This window comes from Oryzias melastigma, linkage group LG6, assembly GCF_002922805.2.
Source record: "Oryzias melastigma strain HK-1 linkage group LG6, ASM292280v2, whole genome shotgun sequence".
NCBI classification, from domain to species: domain Eukaryota; kingdom Metazoa; phylum Chordata; class Actinopteri; order Beloniformes; family Adrianichthyidae; genus Oryzias; species Oryzias melastigma.
Window position 1 is genome coordinate 16,597,699 of NC_050517.1, and position 18,630 is coordinate 16,616,328.

The following is an 18,630-nucleotide window of genomic DNA, read 5'->3' on the forward strand; positions in this document are numbered from 1 at the left end:
ATCCATGTAAACAGTTGATTAAACCAGGCTGCGTTCCTTCATTGACAAAAGAGCTGCCAGAGTAAACATGACAAAAACATAACTGCCATTTGATCCTAAAATGGTTTGTCTAAAAACGAGCAGTGTTGATCATTTACTTCCTCTTAACTTTAAAGTTATTTTGTACAAATTTAAAGCCTCTAGAGCACATGTGTCAAGTCAAGACCCAGATCAAGCCCTTCAGGTAATTATATCCGTCCCTCCAGATCATTTTACTTTATTGTTATTAATGGCCCGATTTTATCTTGTACTAATTTAGAATTTTGACAAAATATATATTTTTTTACAGAGAATAGAATATTGAAAACTATTTAAGGTTTAAGTTGATTTATTCTGGAATAAAATTCCTGTCTTTTTATTATTAATAATTAAGCTAAAAAGTTGCAGTTTTAAAGTTTTAAAAATTGGCATTCTTGGGAGTTACTATAATTTTTTAGGTTTTAACTAAGTTTAGCTAATATTTAAGCTACATGCTAGCTGTTTTGGCCAATTTAGACTTTTCTTTTTAATCACTTTTTTGGCTTTTTTGGAGTCTAGCTACTATTTTAGCTACATGCTAGCTGTTTTGGCTAATTTAGACTTTTCTTTTTAATCACTTTTTTGGCTATTTTGGAGTCTAGCTAATATTTTAGCTATATGTCAGCTGTTTTGGGTAATTTAGGCTTTTCTTTTTAAGTTTGTTTAGGCTGTTTTGGAGTTTAGCTAAGGTTTCAGGAACATGCTAACTGTTTCGGGTAGCCTAATTTTTTTTGTTAGTTTTTTAAGTCTAATTTGGCATTTAGCTAATATTTTAACTGCCTTTTAGCTTCAGCTACTAACATCAATGTTTTTATCTATCACCTTCAGTGTTTCTAGCTATCAATTTCAGCATCTTCAGCTCTCAGTACTATCATCTTCAGCAGCCAAATCCAGCTTACAGCATCCACACTAGCATTATAGCAGGTAATAGCAGATAGTTCATAATTATGTTAAAAAGTTACAGTTTTAAAGTTTTCAAAATGTAGTTTTAGAGTGTTCAATAAATGTTTACTCTGTTCGGCCCGAGACCTAAGACAGATGGATCAGATGCTTTAAGTTTTTTGGTAAGATGATATCATATGAGAAAGAAACAACATGGAATCTGGACAAAAACTTGCTTTTTTAAATTTAAAAACTGGTTTTTGTTCCTGTTTTAGTACCAATTGCCCCAAATTGGTTGATGTTTGTCATGGAAAAACACACATTTAGAAAAACGTTGCGTTTGTTGTGTCGAAATGATCAGAAAAATGACTGATTGACTCGAAATAACACAAAAGAAAAACAACAAATCTTCCAACACAACACGAATTAAAAATAACTTTCTGCACAAGGCAGTTTATTTGTTGTGCACCATCTAAGCGGGGTCACCAACACTACAGGGAAATATAAAACACTAAAATGAATTATCAATATAATTTATTCCAGCGTGGCGGGCCAGATTAAATGTTGTAACAGGTCACATATGACCCCCGGGCCGTAAAAAAGTTTTGTTTTCAGGGGTGCAGCTCACAGGATTATCAGAAAACATGAATAAAAAAGATGATTTTAAACATTACTTCTGATGACGTTTGCTAAAAATGCTACTGCATAATCAACAAGAAAGATTGCAAAACAAGCATAACATCAAAACTGATGAATTTGAAGTACTAGCTTTATGGGTTCATAAATTTAAAATGTCTTTTACTTTCAATGAAAAAAGCTGCGATAAGAGAGAAGAGGGTCCAACAGTTCATTAAAAATAGATGGACTTCCATCACTTATGACTGCAGGTCATGTCCTAACAAAAACTTTTCATTGGAAGAGGAAGGACTAGATTTAATCGTGGAAAACAAATTTAAGAGGAAAACAAAAGATTGACCAAAAAAAACTAACTGAATTCCCAACAGACTACTTTAAAAAAGGTACGCTGAGAATAGTATCAGTCTTTAACAAAGACAAATAGACAGAAATAGACCTTTATTAAGATGGAAAGCTTTCCAGCAAAAACCAAAGACTTTTACTGTAAAAAACACCATAATAAAACTGTTTTATGATCAGTTCAGACACATTTTGAATTATGGAGTTTATTTTTTTCTTAATTCAGCATTACTCTGAGGAAATGGACCTACTTGCTATAATTCATTGACTGGAGAACAGAAAGGGATGGTCATCACATTTTTTTTTAATGTTTCACAGTTAGCTCTTACAAACTAAGAAAGAAGCCCTTTAGATAACACTTGTTTCACAAAAATCTATTCAGAAACTGTTTTAGTTATGTGTGATAATAAGCTTATTTGTTGACACTGGTTCTTGAGGAAGACTTAAAATAGCTGATGCTAAAATTATAATGACAATGTGAATGAGCTTACATTTATCTTAAATTTCAGATTTAACATAATTTCCCTCAAGGCCCAAAATAAAAGTTAATGTTAGAGTTTTTTTTTTTTATTTCTGTTTTGGTAAAAAAAAAGTAAATTTTCTTCAATTTCAAATTGTGACACTTGAATTGTGGGTAGACAAATGTAGGAGCAAAACTCTGTGATGCTGAGGCAGAAGAAAACTGAAGTGAGTTCAACGGCAGTCAAAAATATCAGCACAAAAAGCTCTAAAATAGCCCAAAATGAAAGGTTGGTGTGTGCACATCTAAACCAGCACACCTCAGATTCCAGTGAGAGGTATGACTGAGAAAAAGTCAAGACTATTAAAAAAAAAACGTAATAAAAGAGTTAACCTGATGAGGTCCAGAGGCTGATATTTATACCAGATCCCCCAGCGGGCCCAGCGCTCGTACAAAAGGTGCCTGTTGTTCTGAGGACCGTGAGTTTTAATGGGATGCCGACTCTTGTAGCCGCCCTGAGAGGACAAAGAGCACAGCAAATTAGTGCCAACATAAACGGGTAACATTTAGCGGTTCAGCTGCTCCAACTTTTTTCAAGTGATGCATTTGACATTTAACCAAAATGTTTTATTCTTGACCCTTTAAAACATTGAAGTGTTTTAGTACAAATTTAACTCTGACCTCATGTGGAGGAAATGCAGCCTCGTATGTGTTGTTACCCAGTAAACGGTTTATACCTGCGGAAAAAGTCAAACCAATCACGTCATTAGAACCGCTGAAGCAAGCATTTACATGCACTTTATGGAAACCTTTACTTTCCACAAGACTGTCCATAATCCATAATATTTTTGAGTTGAAATGGCAAAACCTTGTTGGAGTTTCAAACACTGACTGCATTACTTCAGGGTAAACATTTCTAAAGCTGCAAATAACTTCTTCAAGCCGAATTCTCTCAGAAACTGCAGGCAGTAAAAGCAGAACAAGTGCAGAATGGAGTCGTTTTTTTGTTTGTTTTTTCTTGTCTTAAAAATGGATATGAAAATATAGAAGACATTGATATCAAAATCTATGGAGCCCCTAAAAGGACATGAAAATAGCATGCACATTTTGATAATTGTCAAAAATACAGGACAAAAACACAAATATTTCAAACTCGTTACAATATACATATATATATATATACATACTGTATATATATATATATGTATATATATAGTAACTGGTGGGCAACACTATCTGGTGCGCACTAGTTATTTTCTCATGCTCAGCAGTTACTACCTGGTTTGCACCTGTTAATATCTGGTATGCAGCAGTTAATATCTGGCATGTGCAAATTACTATCTGGTGTGCATCAGATAGCTATCTGGTGTGCACCAGTTATTATCTAGTGCTCATCTGTTACTTTCTGGTGTGCACCAGCTACTGTCTTTTACTCACCTGTTACTGCACCAGTTACTACCTGGTGAGCACCTGTTACTTTCTGGTGTGCACCAGTTAATATCTAGCATGCACAAATTACTATCTGGTGTGCATCAATTATAATATATATTAACCTGTTACTATCTGATGTGCACCAGTTACTATCTCATACTCACCTGTTGCTATCTGGTGTGCACCAGTTAATGTCCTGTACTCACCTGTTACTACATCAGGTAATATCTGGTATGCATAAATTACTATCTTGTACTCACCTGTTACTATCTGGTGCTCAATAATTACTATCTGGTGTTCACCATTTACTATCTCATACTTACCTGTTACTATCTGGTGTGCACCAGTTAATGTCCTGTACTCACCTGTTACTACATCAGGTAATATCTGGTACGCATAAATTACTATCTGGTGTGCATTAATGACTATCTTGTACTCACCTGTTACTATCTGGTGCTCAATAATTACTATCTGGTGTTCACCATTTACTATCTCATACTCACCTGTTACTATCTGGTGTGCGCCAGTTAATGTCCTGTACTCACCTGTTACTACATCAGGTAATATCTGGTATGCATAAATTACTATCTGATGTGCATTAATGACTATCTTGTACTCACCTGTTACTATCTGGTGTTCACCATTTACTATCTTGTGCGCACAAGTTACTAGTTGGTTTGTACGCGAAACTAGTTTTTTTTTTTGTCCTTTTTACTCTAATGTCCCTTTAGGGGCTCCATAAAAAAACCTTTTAGCCAAGGAAAATCATATTTTTAACAGCAGAAGAGATTTACAGCCTTTAGACATAACAATGTGAAAAGACTATCAAAATGATTATCAGAAAAACTATAAAGTAAAAAGCACAAATAAGTCAAAAATTAAAACAGTGAAAAGTGGAAAACAAAAAACAAATCTTTACAGCAACCAAAGGTAAAATGGTATAAACTAACATATTGGCCTATGTTAAAAAAGTGCTGCTAAAACAGAGCTAGTTCTGTTGTTCATGGTTGATCCTCAACCATCAGGAGTGAGGTGAGGAAGAAGCAGCCAGAGGAACATACCCATCTTGGATTTCCCATCTTCATACTTGGTGCGCTGAAGGACATGATGAACAATTCTGCTTCTGGTCGAGTTTGAGAAGAAAGTCTCTCTATTGCTGATTTTGAAACTGAAAGGAAAAAAATCAAAATTCTACAGTTAACCATCATGCAACAGTCAAGGATGCAAAGATCATGTTTATCTTACGTCCCACTTCATGTAGTAGATGCATGAGAATTGGAATAGAACAGGGAGACTTTGACCTGATCGTTTCAGTTTCTGCTTCACAACTGACAGATTTTTCTTCTACTCCGATTTCATCACGATTTGAATAAAGAAATACTCCAAAAATCAGTTTTATTTTAATTTTTTTTTAATTTCTTCCTCCGTCATCAGAAAAATACTTCAAGAACACATTAAAAACATAATTTTTTAAAGCCACATTTTTTTATGTCATTTTTTTATTGAAAGAAAAGGACATAAAATATCACAGCATGATGCCAATTTAAAGAAAGCTTAAAAACCTTAAACCAAATATTCAAAAACCATCTTGGATTTTGATGTTTAATTTATGATCCTATCTTCTCGCTTTGGCCTCACATTGAATTATAATGTATAAATAAATACAGTGAAGTTTTCTGCTCCCTGTCTTCTACATTTAGCAGGAAGATCTCGAGTCACAAGCTCAAATGTAGCCTGGGAGGAAAACAACACAGCGCTGGTGATTTATCACGATTCTGCCAGACCGCCATTCTGTGGCACTGTGATCATATTTGTAAATTATCACTGCAGCATCCACGAGTGTGTGAACATTACTCTTACTGATGCATGCGCGCTCTGCTGAAAGGAGCGGTGTAGCAGTCACTTTCCTCCAGGTCGGGCAGAGCCTCTTTGTCCAGCTTCATGGGATTTCTGGGAAACCAGTTCTTTATCTGTCGACATCTCAGATGAAACCTGCTGCAAGCACACACACACACACACACACAACAGGATTATCACTGCGGATTGATATGAAGATTGTTTCCTTTCATGTGGAGCCAAAGCTTTTGCCCCAGCATAACCCTAAAAGCCCAACTCCCCCTCTGAAAAATTGTAAATATGCATGCAGTTCTGACATCACTCTTCTGATTAGTTTTCAGATGCATAGTTTTGAGCTCTGGTTTGTTTCATTAAACGAGTACAACAACTATGAATAGATCTCCTGCTACAAAAATAATCTTTTTATCCTTTTGTTAGCAGTTTTCAATCAAAATGTAACTTTTTAAGTACACGTGGGTCATAAATCTATATGCATTATGCAGAATACTAAAGATAGTTGGATCTGTGTTATGTCACGACATTGGCGAGATTTATTGAACTAAATTAGTTTATCTTTGCTATACACTTTTCCAAGCTTTTCTCAAAATCAGTAGTCGAGAATTTTTTTTGTCCCATTAAAATATTATCATTAAAATCAGTCTAAATGCATTTGATCCATATGCTTTTTTAAAATAGAAAAAACTTGATTTTTAAACAAAATAAAAAGAAAAACTCAACTTAGATTTCACTTTAATTTTTGGTTCAATGCTGTTTTGAAGTTAAATAAATGTTGTCAAGTTAGACTGGCATTCATTGTCATTATTTCGGAAACAAAAATGTAGATTAATATTCTAATATTAAGTGCTAGTTTTAGATTTTATGAAGATTTAAAATGTGCCAACAAATGCTTGTGTGGAAGTCCTCGTTTTTAGATTTTTATATTTGATTATACAATTTCTGAAGTAAAAATGAATTGTGAAATGGACAGATAATTTTAATATTTTCTAGTTATTTTCTTCCTAAAATTAGTGTTCTTTTCCTATGTTTAGCCTACCTCTGTATTGCAGTGTAGATTTGAGCACATTTGTTAAATTTGTCTTTGCTATCATGATTCTCCTGCAAATATATAAAGTAACTTTTAATCAAATACCAAGTTTTACCCTTTTAAAGAATTTTCAGTTGTTTTATTATTTTGTTTTAATTCTTTAACAGTATGCTGGTAGATATTTATGTTGCCTCAATGCTCCCCCAATGAAAATCAAGTTAGAAATCCATCTACCGTTTTAAGGGAAATTATGAACTTTGTTGACTCTACAGTAGATAAAGATAGTAAAATTGTTTAGTAAAGCAGCTAAGCTGCTAATACTGCTTTTTTGAGAAATTATCTGTTTTTTCCTGTCAAATCTTAAATCTGATATTTTTTTTCTGTTAAAATACAGTCAATTCTGCTGGATACAAACTTGTTAAGGGTTAACTTGGGGAGTATAAGCAATCATAAGGGCATTGATGAAAATGTACAGTTCCCCTGACATAACTCTATATTCCTAAAAAAATGTGATCAATCAAATTCTGTGTAATATCTTCAGGATGAATGTTCTGCCTCTTGTGCTGCTTGTATCAGATCAGGAGATAAAGTGAGTGATCTGGAGAGTGTTTGTTTGACCATAAACAGAAATTAATATCATATTCGGCTGTGCGCCATCTCCTCCTGTCATGTGTCACAACAGCTTTTGGTTGAGTACCACAGCTGCTTTCCATCAGTCACATACTTGCTCAGTATGAAGCCAGTAATATATAATGGAAATCCTGACTTTCCAGCATCATTTATTTGCCTTGTTGGATTAATAAATGATTGGTCGTGCTTCATCTGGCTGCCTCCTCATCTGTTCTGTTCTCTACACCCATCCTGTTGGAAGTTAAATAGATTAAAAGATTTCTTAACGGCTTTTTCTATGTAGAAGATTTAAACACATTTTTGTTGTATATTTTAGGTATGAGCAATACTGATTTATTAATCTAAACCAGATGTTTAGATTAATAAAACATTAATTTAACATATAGAACACTAGAATGAAACTAAAAACTATTTCTGAATAGCCTATATGACACATACACATATATCTGGTTTACTGTAAGATGCTGCGTTTTCCCAAAATCTTTGCTGTGAAAAAAACGGTTCATTAATTCATCCAAAGAAACTGAACATTTCTGTTGTTGTTGAGCTATTTTTATCTACGATCCAGAGAGAAAAAACATGACGGACATTTGAAGTTTAGCAGAGAGTCGAAACACCACATCAAAGCGCAAGTTCATCTCTAAAAATAGTATGCAAATAAGATCATGCAGTTTCATCTATCTGCACTGAAAAACTTGCAACTGGCAGCCGCAGTCAGAGCAGAAAAAAACAGTGCGCTTTGCAGAGAGAAGCTGATTTGATGGTCTTCTTAAAATGTCTGAAGGTTCAATGAATCACTTTAAGTTTTATTGTATTAAACAAAGTCACAAAGATTAGGACTTTGCTGTATAGTTGTAAATGTAAAAGGAGGTTTTAACCGCACTAGAGTAATTAATAGAACAATTACAGACTCAAACTTTAACCCTAAACAGAAGTATTTTTTATTTTACAAATACCTCTCAATCTCAGTGAGCAGCATAGTTTGTTTATCCCTTTAAAACTGTAAATGTCGGCAGCGACAAAATAGAAGATACCCTTTATGAACACTGGAGTTCTTTGACTGTTTGCACAACATTCTGCAATTCCAACACATTGTGAAGTGTGGAACCGCAGCTTTGCGCTGATAAGCAGCACACTGATGCAAAGCTGCTTTTCTCCATGTCAAAACCAGTTGGTTTTGCTTATTTCGTAAGCACGTTACTACTGTTATTTATTTTCTTACACCCCTAGTTTCATGTTAAGTAGAGGTGTAAGAAAATATCGATTCAATAAACACATTGTTTGGTGATACTTGCATTGATAGAAAATGATATTTAAAAATGTAGTTCAGCATCTTTTGTTTTTCACTTAAACCCCCGAAGACTAGTTGACAGCACACTGAGCCTCTTTGAGCAGCTCTACATCGGACTCAAACAAGATCTAGCGAGAACCATCTTGAGGTAGACGCAAACCTGTGATATGAATCGTATCATGACACACATATCGGGATACGTATCATATCGTGACACACATATCGGGATACGTATCGTATCGTGACACACACATATCGGGATACGTATTGTATTGTGACACATATATCGCGATACGTATCGTATCATGACGCATATATCAGGATACTTATCGTATCATGACACACATATCGCGATACGTATTGTATCATGACACACATATCGCGATATGTATCGTAGCATGACACATGCATCGGGATACTTATCGTACCGTGAGAAATATATCAGGATATGTATCGTATCATGACACACATATCGGGATACGTATCGTATCGTGACACATATTTCAGGATATGTATCGTATCATGACACACATTTCGGAATACTTATCATATTGTGACACATATATCGGGACACTTATCGTATTGTGACTCACATATTGGGATACGTATCGTATCGTGACACACTTATTGGGATACTTATCGTGGCACAGATACTGGGATACATATCGTGACACACATACCGGGATACATATCGTATCGTGACACACATACCGGGATACATATCGTATCGTGACACACATATTGGGATACGTATCGTATCGTGACACATATATCAGGATATGTATCGTATCATGACACACATTTCGGGATACTTATCGTATTGTGACACACACAAATCGGGATACGTATCGTATCGTGACACATATATCACGATATGTATCGTATCATGACACACATATCGGGATACTTATCGTATTGTGACACATATATCGGGACACTTATCGTATTGTGACACACATATTGGGATACGTATCATGACACTCTTATTGGGATACTTAATGTGGCACAGATATTGGGATACGTATCGTGACACACATACAGGGATACATATCGTATCGTGACACACATATTGGGATATCGTGACACACATATTGGGATACGTATCGTATTGTGACACACATATTGGGATACGTATCGTATTGTGACACATATATTGGGATACGTATCGTATCATGACACACATATTGGGATACTTATCGTATTGTGACACATATATCGGGACACTTATCGTATTGTGACACACATATTGGAATACGGATCGTGACACATATATCGTGATATGTATCCTATTGCCATATTCTTGACAAAACACACCCATAGAGCAAAGGTGCTTTTCTCTACTTCAGAATCCGCTGGAATTATGTTAATTGTATAAACAGTTGAAGAGTTACAGTGGTTCAAAGAACCTCAATGTTGGAGCTAAAGCCTTTGGCATTAAAGGGGTTGGCTAATTCCATAATAAAATAGTTACACTCTTGTGTCTAATCGTCTTACCTGCCAAGGCCTTTGCTCCTCATCTCTGAAAAGTGGCATTTTTTTCTTGAAAACAAAACAACAACAAAAAAAGCATAAAGTTAGACGGTGCACTAACTTTCCAAAAGTCGAAAAACAGCTTAATTAAGACATAAATATGTTTCTCCATCTACCTGAAAGGCATTCTGATGTTCATCCGCTCTGCATATTTACAAAGTGTGTCCCAGGAAGCATGAATTTTCACAAACATGATGTCGTTGTTTGTCAGGGAGGGCTTTTAGGTAAAAAAAAAACCCCAGAAACACTTAGTTTGCGAACTATAAAGTCGAAAAATGATTCTACTTTAAGACATACTTTTACCTCTTTCTCCAGCATGAGACCCTCAGCTCTCAAATTCTTCTCAAACGTGCACCTCTTCTCCACTTGAGGACTGGACTTTTTGTAAACCAGGATGTAATCAATTCTCTTTTTCCCATCTCGGAAAAAGAGGCCGGAAGAGTTTGCCGGATCCTTTTCCTGAAAGAAAGAAAGAAAGAAAGATTCCCTTCAGACTCTTAGATAAAGCTTGACAGCGTTGTGGAATCTGAAGGTCTTTGTTTGTACCTGTTGAGAAACTGTGCGGGCTCCAAATTTAGCTCGGCTGACCGGCTTGTGCAGCAGGAAGGGCTGGTCTGCTCTTGTTTCACATGTTCTCACTTCAGTCTCTTCTACACGGTTTTCTCTGCCATCTTCAAAAAAACCCAGAACAGGATCAATAAGACCATTACTGAACTGACGACTTTGGTCTCTGCAGCTTTTCTTTATTCCTCGTGTCAATATTTTCCCTAATCTGGCTGCCAACGCTGAAATGAGATCCAAGCTGAACAGTAATTTCAAGTGTGGGTGTCAGCGAGGAAGCGACACCTTGATGCAATCTAAAAGATCCTTGTGCGGAGGAAGAAAAGACAGCGGTTTGTTTTCCTCCTCTCTTCACCCGTCACCCTGAACACAAACAAAATGTCTTTGGAACCGGATGCTGTGAAGCAAAACACAAACCTTTCCAAAATAATTCATGCTGATGATGCAGTAGTCTCATATAGTAAAACTTTATTATTTTTCAATTTTTGCCAAAAAGCATAAAAATGCCTTTTTTTTTGGGCCACACAGCAACTAAAAGACTTTACACTTTCAGTGCAGGGTGAAGTTTTTTATGAAAAACCACACTTGCAGCAAGAGACTGAGCAATTTAAATACCAAATATTTTTTAAAACTTTCATAACAGAGCAAAAGTTTTATAGCACATACACCACATAATTACAAGATTACTACTGTGTGCGATTTACGACACAGTTGTGGTCTATAAAAGTGCAGAAAAATTGAGAAAAACTGCTAGGCTACAGCATATCCGCCAGGATAAAACTGATCTCAGATCCATTGATTACAAACACGTTTGTCACTAGATCGATATTTAGCTGCAGAGGGGTTTTGAAGGAGTGCTTAAAACAGACAATTCAAGACATTTAGAATAATTTAGTCTGTCGGTGAAGGTTCTCATGCATCTGGGTGACGTTATTTTGAAGTTGAACAATAGCAACTGAACTTCAGATCTTCCAAAGATTTGAAGTGGTTTGACTATAGTTTAACTTCAAGACTACATTAGTCTGTGTTTTGAGTCAAAACTGGAAAAGCTCTTAGAATGAATGACTTAATGTTTCAATAACCAAGAAAAAATGTTAAATACACTGTAACAGATTTCTGTAAACTGGGTAGTATTTTACTGTAATGCCAACAGTAAAATACTGTACAAAGACTTTACAGTATTTTACTGTAAACACCGATGAATTGTGGGAATTTACAGTAAAAAAGCAATGGATTGTGGGAATTTCCCTCATCACTGCTGAAATTTCGCAGTTACTGTGAATCAGAATACAGTAAGAAAAATGTTGTCATAAACAAGGACGTCATTATTCTTTCTTACCTACTTGGACTAAGTCTCTGTCTGGTGTTGCATTGATCCAAGAACTCATTCAGGCTAAAAACAACTGGAAGAGTAGTTGCTATAAACTAAGCAAATACTGTAAGTAGAAAAGATTGTATCGTGCCATTTCTCTTCTATCGTTTTTATTTGTTTTTGTGCAAAACTTGATCTTCCTACTAAGAAACTTGAAACTGTTGTGCATTTTTTTTAAAGTTTCTCATTTGTGAAAATTCCATTACATGTTACTTGAAAAATAAAGTAAAAAAAATCTAAGGAATGACATTTTTGTTAATTTTTGTCAGAGAATAACTAAAATGAGTATGATATATTGTGATATATATTGTAATTGTGATTTAAAGTAATTTATTTTGTGATATACAATTACTTTCCATATCGCCCAGGACTACTTAAAGCTATATAATGTAATGTTAGATAATAAGAAACCTTTCTCTTCCAGCAGTTACATTTGTTTTCTGAGTGTTACTGTTAGAAATGTAAAGCATTAGAATGTGCTCTATTTTGAGGTTCCCATGAGAAAATGACTGAGAGATCAGGCAACGTCTATCAACCCATGCTGGTTGATGGATCATGTCTCCTTAGCGTGATGCAAAACCTAAAGATTTAATTTCAATAAAATTAGCAAATTATTCTGCTGCTTTTTTATAAGTGATTTCTTTAGTTTTTCCCACTTACGAACTGAAAACGTGGAAATATCCAGAGCTGCAAAAGACGTTAAAGGAAGGCCTGCACTAGTTTAGTCGTGACAAAAATAGCACATGCTTGTTCTCCCCTGCCTCGGAATATTCTTAACAATATCAAGTGAATGATTTTGCTCCCTAACAGGGTGCTCCACATTATTCGTCCCAGCAAGGGCACATCATTTCCTCTCCTGGAGTGTTATCCCACTTTATTTCCCCAGCAGTACAAGACAGCTGTAGCTTTTATATATATATATTTTTATTTTTTTATTTTTTTATGACTAAAACTCATCAAAACGTTAAAAAAAAAATCAATTTAAAAAAGTGAAATGTGTCTTTTTGCTTTCAGCATAAAAAGGAGAATCTGTTTGGTAACCAGTGGATTCAGTTTAAATAGAGAAATTATACAAATGGATGAGATTTAATTATTTGATAAAATTCCTCCTTTTGTGCCCATAGTTGTGAGAAATGTTTTGGAAATCTAGGTGGTTCTGTCTGGGGTTTCCTCTCCCTTTCCTCCCACGGCTTCGTGATCAATCAGACTGGAGCTGCAACTACATCCTCTAATGGTTTGTGGAAAATCTGACCTGTTTGAGGAGGGAGGATGCTGCAGGAAGTGCTGATGCTCTGGCTCAGGCCCTCGATCTCTGGTTTAGGGTCTGGGCTCAGGGGAACGGACAGGAAGTGGTTGAGGTTGATGGGGTGGGTCTGACTTTGGGCCAAGCAGGGCAGGCTCCGGCGAGACGGTTTCAGGCTCTTCTCCTTCAGGATCTCGCTGATGCTGGTGTGCATACCTAAAGACAGCGGAGCAGAGAGACTCTTATCAACATCACTACAGAGAGCTGAAAACAAGTGTCTCATTACAGGTTTATATTCTGCAGACAAGCTGGCATCTGCAGCCCAACTTCTTCACCTTTAGCCTCTCCAACAAGATAATTAGATGTCTAGAAAATCAACTTGACAGTCAACTCAAACCCTTGACTTCAAACTGCTCATATGTCAAACTGTCTGAATGTAAGAATCAAAGGAAAATACGTCCTATGGGAGCTGCACATTTGACAGTTTTGATTTTTTCTAGTAAATTTAAAAGGAAACCACTTTGTTGCATCTTGAATTTAATCATCTTATGTAAGGATGAAGTACAGTAGTGTGCATCAAACTTTAAGAACATAGTTTCTATGTATAAAAGACACAAAACCAAATAAAATAGGGATAGGCGATAAATTGGTACCAGTATTGGTGTTGGCTGATATTTACATAATTTGAGATTATCAGTATCAGTCCGATATCAGAAATGTTTTTCTTTTACATTGACTGCTGGCTGCAGCAGGAGAAGCGCTCTGTTTAGCGCAGGTTTAGCCCTCCCATCCCCCGTGTGCATGGACAAGCACGCTTTGGCTGCTGGTTCAAGAACCACATTCTCACTCCCTGTCCCAACTCGTCATATACAGATGTGTGGTTCTGGTCCCTTTCCGTGTCACTTTTTGACGTTTGGGGTAACCCCAATTCGTCATTTTTCGGCGTGCTTTCTTTTCTCATTAAACCACAGTTCCTAACACCTGAGCTGCGAACTGGTACCGGTCTGAGGGCCTCTTGGTACCAAGGAAAAAAATGCATACCCTTACTTTGATTCTTTCCGCTTTTTTAATTTTCTGATTCTGAAGAGGGTTTTTTGGGGGGAAACTACCCGATTCTGTTCACCACATCCACCTGTCTTGCCGTGTCACGTGTCAAAGTGACTGTTCGGAGTGCTGGCTACGTTAGTAAGAGAACCAAACAAAAGACGAATTTGGAAAGTGTCTTTGGGAAGAAAACCTGAAGAAAAGCCTTTGGGATTTGTTTGAGATGAGTTTTCATCGAAAAATGAATTTATGGAAACAGTTATTATAATATTTAGAAAATTCCAGTTTTACGATAGTTGTGACATTTTTCTTTGCTTTATTTATTCATCAAATCGCAGATGCAGTTAGCATCTGACTGTTAGCATCCACTGTGATGTTAAAGGGATAAACAAGCCCTAAATCTTTGATCTTTATAAATGAGACTTTAAAAGTGCTTTCTGTTGGTCATTGCCAAATTTTTGACAAATTAGAATAAAATTATTTAAATCTTGAAAACAAAGTCAAAAACGGTCTGTGTGCTGCCCCTGCAGGTTGAAACAAGGTATTACATTTGAATTTAGTGATTGGTCAAACCATTTAGATCAAATGTCATTTCAGAAATCCCACTTCAGGATCTGCAGCTCCAGTAATGACCCTGTTCTCCAGCCCCGCCTCTCTGACTGGATTTTCACATTTCGGCTGTAGGCGGAGTCAGCCTCCAACTTCCCTGTTGTTACACTTTAAAGGGAAAATCTTCATCCCAAATCTAATAAGCTGCAAACAAACCAAAGGAACAGATTTTCATGCAAAACTACAAAGTTTTATGTTTACAGTTTAAAATATGTTTAAGCACTTTCTAAATATTTTTTTAGGTTTAAAAATACTTGCTTTCAAAGTACTTTCTTTAAATCCTATTATTTTCAAGGGTTCTTGAATCCCTATTGCTTGTGTTTGCAAATAATGATCAATAAATGTTGAAATAGGTTTATACTTACAGTGTATTTTGATATTTTCTATTTCGGATGCATGTTTGTGCTATTTGTGGCAATGTGAAGGTTATTGCTTTTTAATAAAGAAAACAGTAAATCTCTTAACTTTGTGTTATTCTAGACATTTAAATATTGTATCGGCAAATATCAGTTATCAGTCACAGTTGCAGGGAAAATATTAGTTATCAGATGAAAAAAAAATTATATCAGCCTATCTCTAAAAGAAAACACTGTCAGAACCCATTTCCGGAAGATAATGGCTAAAAAGTGAGGAAATTAGCAAAAAGGACAGGAAACTTACATGACATTAGTCCGTCTATCTCTGCATGGGCTAAATCGGAGTCAATGTCTGTCCTTCATGGAGTGCCTTAAAGCCATCTGCACTTCCATTACATCAAATTACAGACCTCGACACATTAAGATAATGAGCTTAATGCTGCATCACAAAACTAATTTGCTTTGTAGTATTGCAGTCAATTCGACAAAGATCCATGTTCTGACTGCGTTGACCTGAACTGGCTCCGCTTTTCTTGTTTTATTAATTCCATTGGAAATCATTGAGATGATGGTGGGACTAATATTTTGTTTCAGGGAGAGCCAGCAGCTCGCTCAGCTTCACGACGTCCCACTAAAGGACACATGATGGTTTCTTTTAACCGGGCTGCTGCTTCAGTGACATATATATTCATCACACCGAGGCCTAAACGGGACTTTCACCTCAGTCGCTCGGTGACCTTCCTGAAACACTGAACTGAAACAGGCCCTTTTAAATTCCCTCCAGTGAAAATGCCGCAAGCTGCGCAGTAACCCTTTTTTATCACATTCATCTCCTCGGGAGTCTCCCACAGTCCTATGAAGATGAAGCCAATAAAGATGGGAACCCAGAAGCTTGGGGGGAAACCACAGATGACACCGTTTTTTTCTTCCAGTACTCAAATACAGATAGAGAGGATTCCACATACACTAATGCACAAAGCTAACACACATGCACTGGAAAAATCATTTTATTAATGAATAAATACAGTAATGATGAGCAAATCAATCTACCTGTGCAGTGTCATGTTATTTCATAATGATTTTGGAGCATTTCCTCCCTAAATTTGCCTGCTTTTCTTTGCTGTTTCTCTGTTATTTTTATCTAAATCCAATATCTTCTACTGGTTGTTAAGCAACAATAAAAAAGCTAATTTGAAAGTTTCTGTGGTGGAAGTCAAAGAAGATGTACTTTAACGGCCTCCGTTAAATGTTGGCAAAGAATCGATGTGTTTTGTAACTTAATTTCCCATCAACTTTGTTTATGATTACCATCAGATAATGGCTCCTGCCTGCCACAAACAAAAAAAAAAACAAAACAGCACTTTCAGAAATCCCAGCAGACGCAGGCAGAGCTCAACTTGTTTGAGATCACACATCTGAGCGAGCGGGCTAATGGCTACGGATGCAGCGAGCGGCCCCCAGAGGACTCTCGGTGTTTAATATAGACCTGACTAATTAGAGAGTCTTGGTGTTGCCTGGTTCCATGGAAAGTTTGAAGCTGAAATTTGTATGTAAAAGAAAAACATGAAGTCCATGAAGTCTTCAGTCATTCTTCATGCAAACTACTTACAAATCAACTGTGTGAGTTGGCAAAAAAAAGAACATTTAAAGTAAAATTTCTAATATAATTTCACATTAAGAGAGAGAATGCTAATCGGGGGTTTTCATAAGCTGGGTACAAAAGACTGATTTCATTTAAAGAAATGAAAATAAAGAGGAAGAAAATATCTTGGATGAATAAATTAAATCGTGGTTGTGATCCTGGGTTTGACTTTCTGCAGCTTTTGATTGATCTCTTTCTACTGCTTTGGTTTTATAAGAGTTTGCATGATAATAGCATATATCTGGCAGGTGACCTTTCCTGTCTAACCTCTCATCCGGCAAGAGTCCATAGTCGGCTAATATTGAAAATTATAAGGGAGGTGACATAGAGGAAAAAGGAAGAAGCAATGAACAAGAAAATGCTTTCACTGATATGTAATTAATGTATAGGCTACTACTGGTAGCAAATTAAACACTACTTTTTGGATGATGAGCATAATCATTCATACAAAAAAACGTCAAAATTTAGAGAATTTGAGCATTTTTTCCCCGTCATGGCTTATTCTATACCTAATTCTTGGCTTATTCATGCTGCAAAACTAATGTTTTGAGCTAAGATAATCCAGAAAAAAAGTTAGGACCTTTTTAACCTTAGAGTTGGGTTAAAAAAACCCAATTTGGGTTTTTTTTTGGAGTTTTCAGTGTGCAAGAACCACAAATTATTAATAATTGCAGCATATCTACTTGAAGCAATCTGAATACTGGTCTAGATTTAGCTAAAGAGAAAATGAAGTGTTTACTTTGATGCATAATAATAGAAAATCAAAAATATTTCTCTTTCTTTCCTTTGTTCAGTTAGTTACATGTCTGACAGTATAACAACTACCAATTTTTATCAATTAAGTTCAATTGTTTTGTAGCCAGACTCATAATCTCATAATAAAAATGCAAAAAATCTTATTTAAAAAAAAAAAAGCAAATATGAATAAAAGCAGGTTTGAGAAGCAAAAGGTAAGAGTGAAATTGTTGGCTGGAGACGCTCTTGTCCACAATCTCAGTAAGAACCCTGAAGCATCAAGACTTTTAACTACTTCAAAGAGAATTCAGGTCAGTGGGTTGCCTCCCATCATCCCTGTATCTATGTTTCTCCACTCAGTATTTCAATTATTCATCCATGTTCAGGCTGCAGGGCTTCAGTGTCGCAGCTTTCAAAAGGGGGAAGTCCCTCATCTGGATTCCACATCATCCCTCTTTCCAAATAAAACATGTTAATTGCCGTTGGATTCATTATATTCTTGGACTGTACCACTATTAGGGTACAAGTCGTCATTTCTAATAATTAGGTGTCAAGTACTATTTACTGCAGGGGTCTCAACCTGGGCCATTTGCGGCCCCCAAGTTGATATTTTGCGGCCCCCGCCTTAATTTGAAAGTTCAATGTCTACTAAGCAATATCATCTGCATGTCTATGCTTCTTTGATTATAGCTTTGTATTTACTTTGTGATTTTTCAACTTTCTTTATGCTTAAAAGTCCTTAGCAACAGCTGCTAGCATCGTTGGCTCCTGTTGTTTTACAGGACACGCAGAAGAATGAATAAATGTTCAATAAACATGTTCAGTAGATGTAGACAATGGACCAAAGACATATTTTTGGCACAAATAGAACCCCATACAGCCCAGCCTGAGCCAGACTCTGCCTTCAGTGGCCCCATTGAATATGAGAACC

At 36.1% G+C, this 18,630-nt stretch overlaps 1 protein-coding gene across 3 annotated transcripts in view; it reads right to left on the reverse strand.

The window, feature by feature from the left end:
• The window catches only part of ano3 (anoctamin 3), a 45,183-nt gene that overhangs the window by 14,442 nt on the left and 12,111 nt on the right, over positions 1–18,630 (reverse strand). The window contains exons 3-11 of one of the 3 annotated variants that reach the window (XM_036212327.1): positions 13,323–13,529; positions 10,684–10,808; positions 10,441–10,596; positions 10,254–10,354; positions 10,102–10,146; positions 5,666–5,800; positions 4,867–4,973; positions 3,056–3,111; positions 2,768–2,889 (exon numbers count right to left, since the gene is read on the reverse strand). In XM_036212327.1, the coding sequence (XP_036068220.1) occupies positions 2,768–2,889; positions 3,056–3,111; positions 4,867–4,973; positions 5,666–5,800; positions 10,102–10,146; positions 10,254–10,354; positions 10,441–10,596; positions 10,684–10,808; positions 13,323–13,529 (1,054 nt within the window). Of the gene's footprint in view, positions 1–2,767; positions 2,890–3,055; positions 3,112–4,866; positions 4,974–5,665; positions 5,801–10,101; positions 10,147–10,253; positions 10,355–10,434; positions 10,597–10,683; positions 10,809–13,322; positions 13,530–18,630 lie in introns of all 3 variants that reach the window. The other 2 variants (XM_036212328.1, XM_024281750.2) reach the window with 2 other exon arrangements.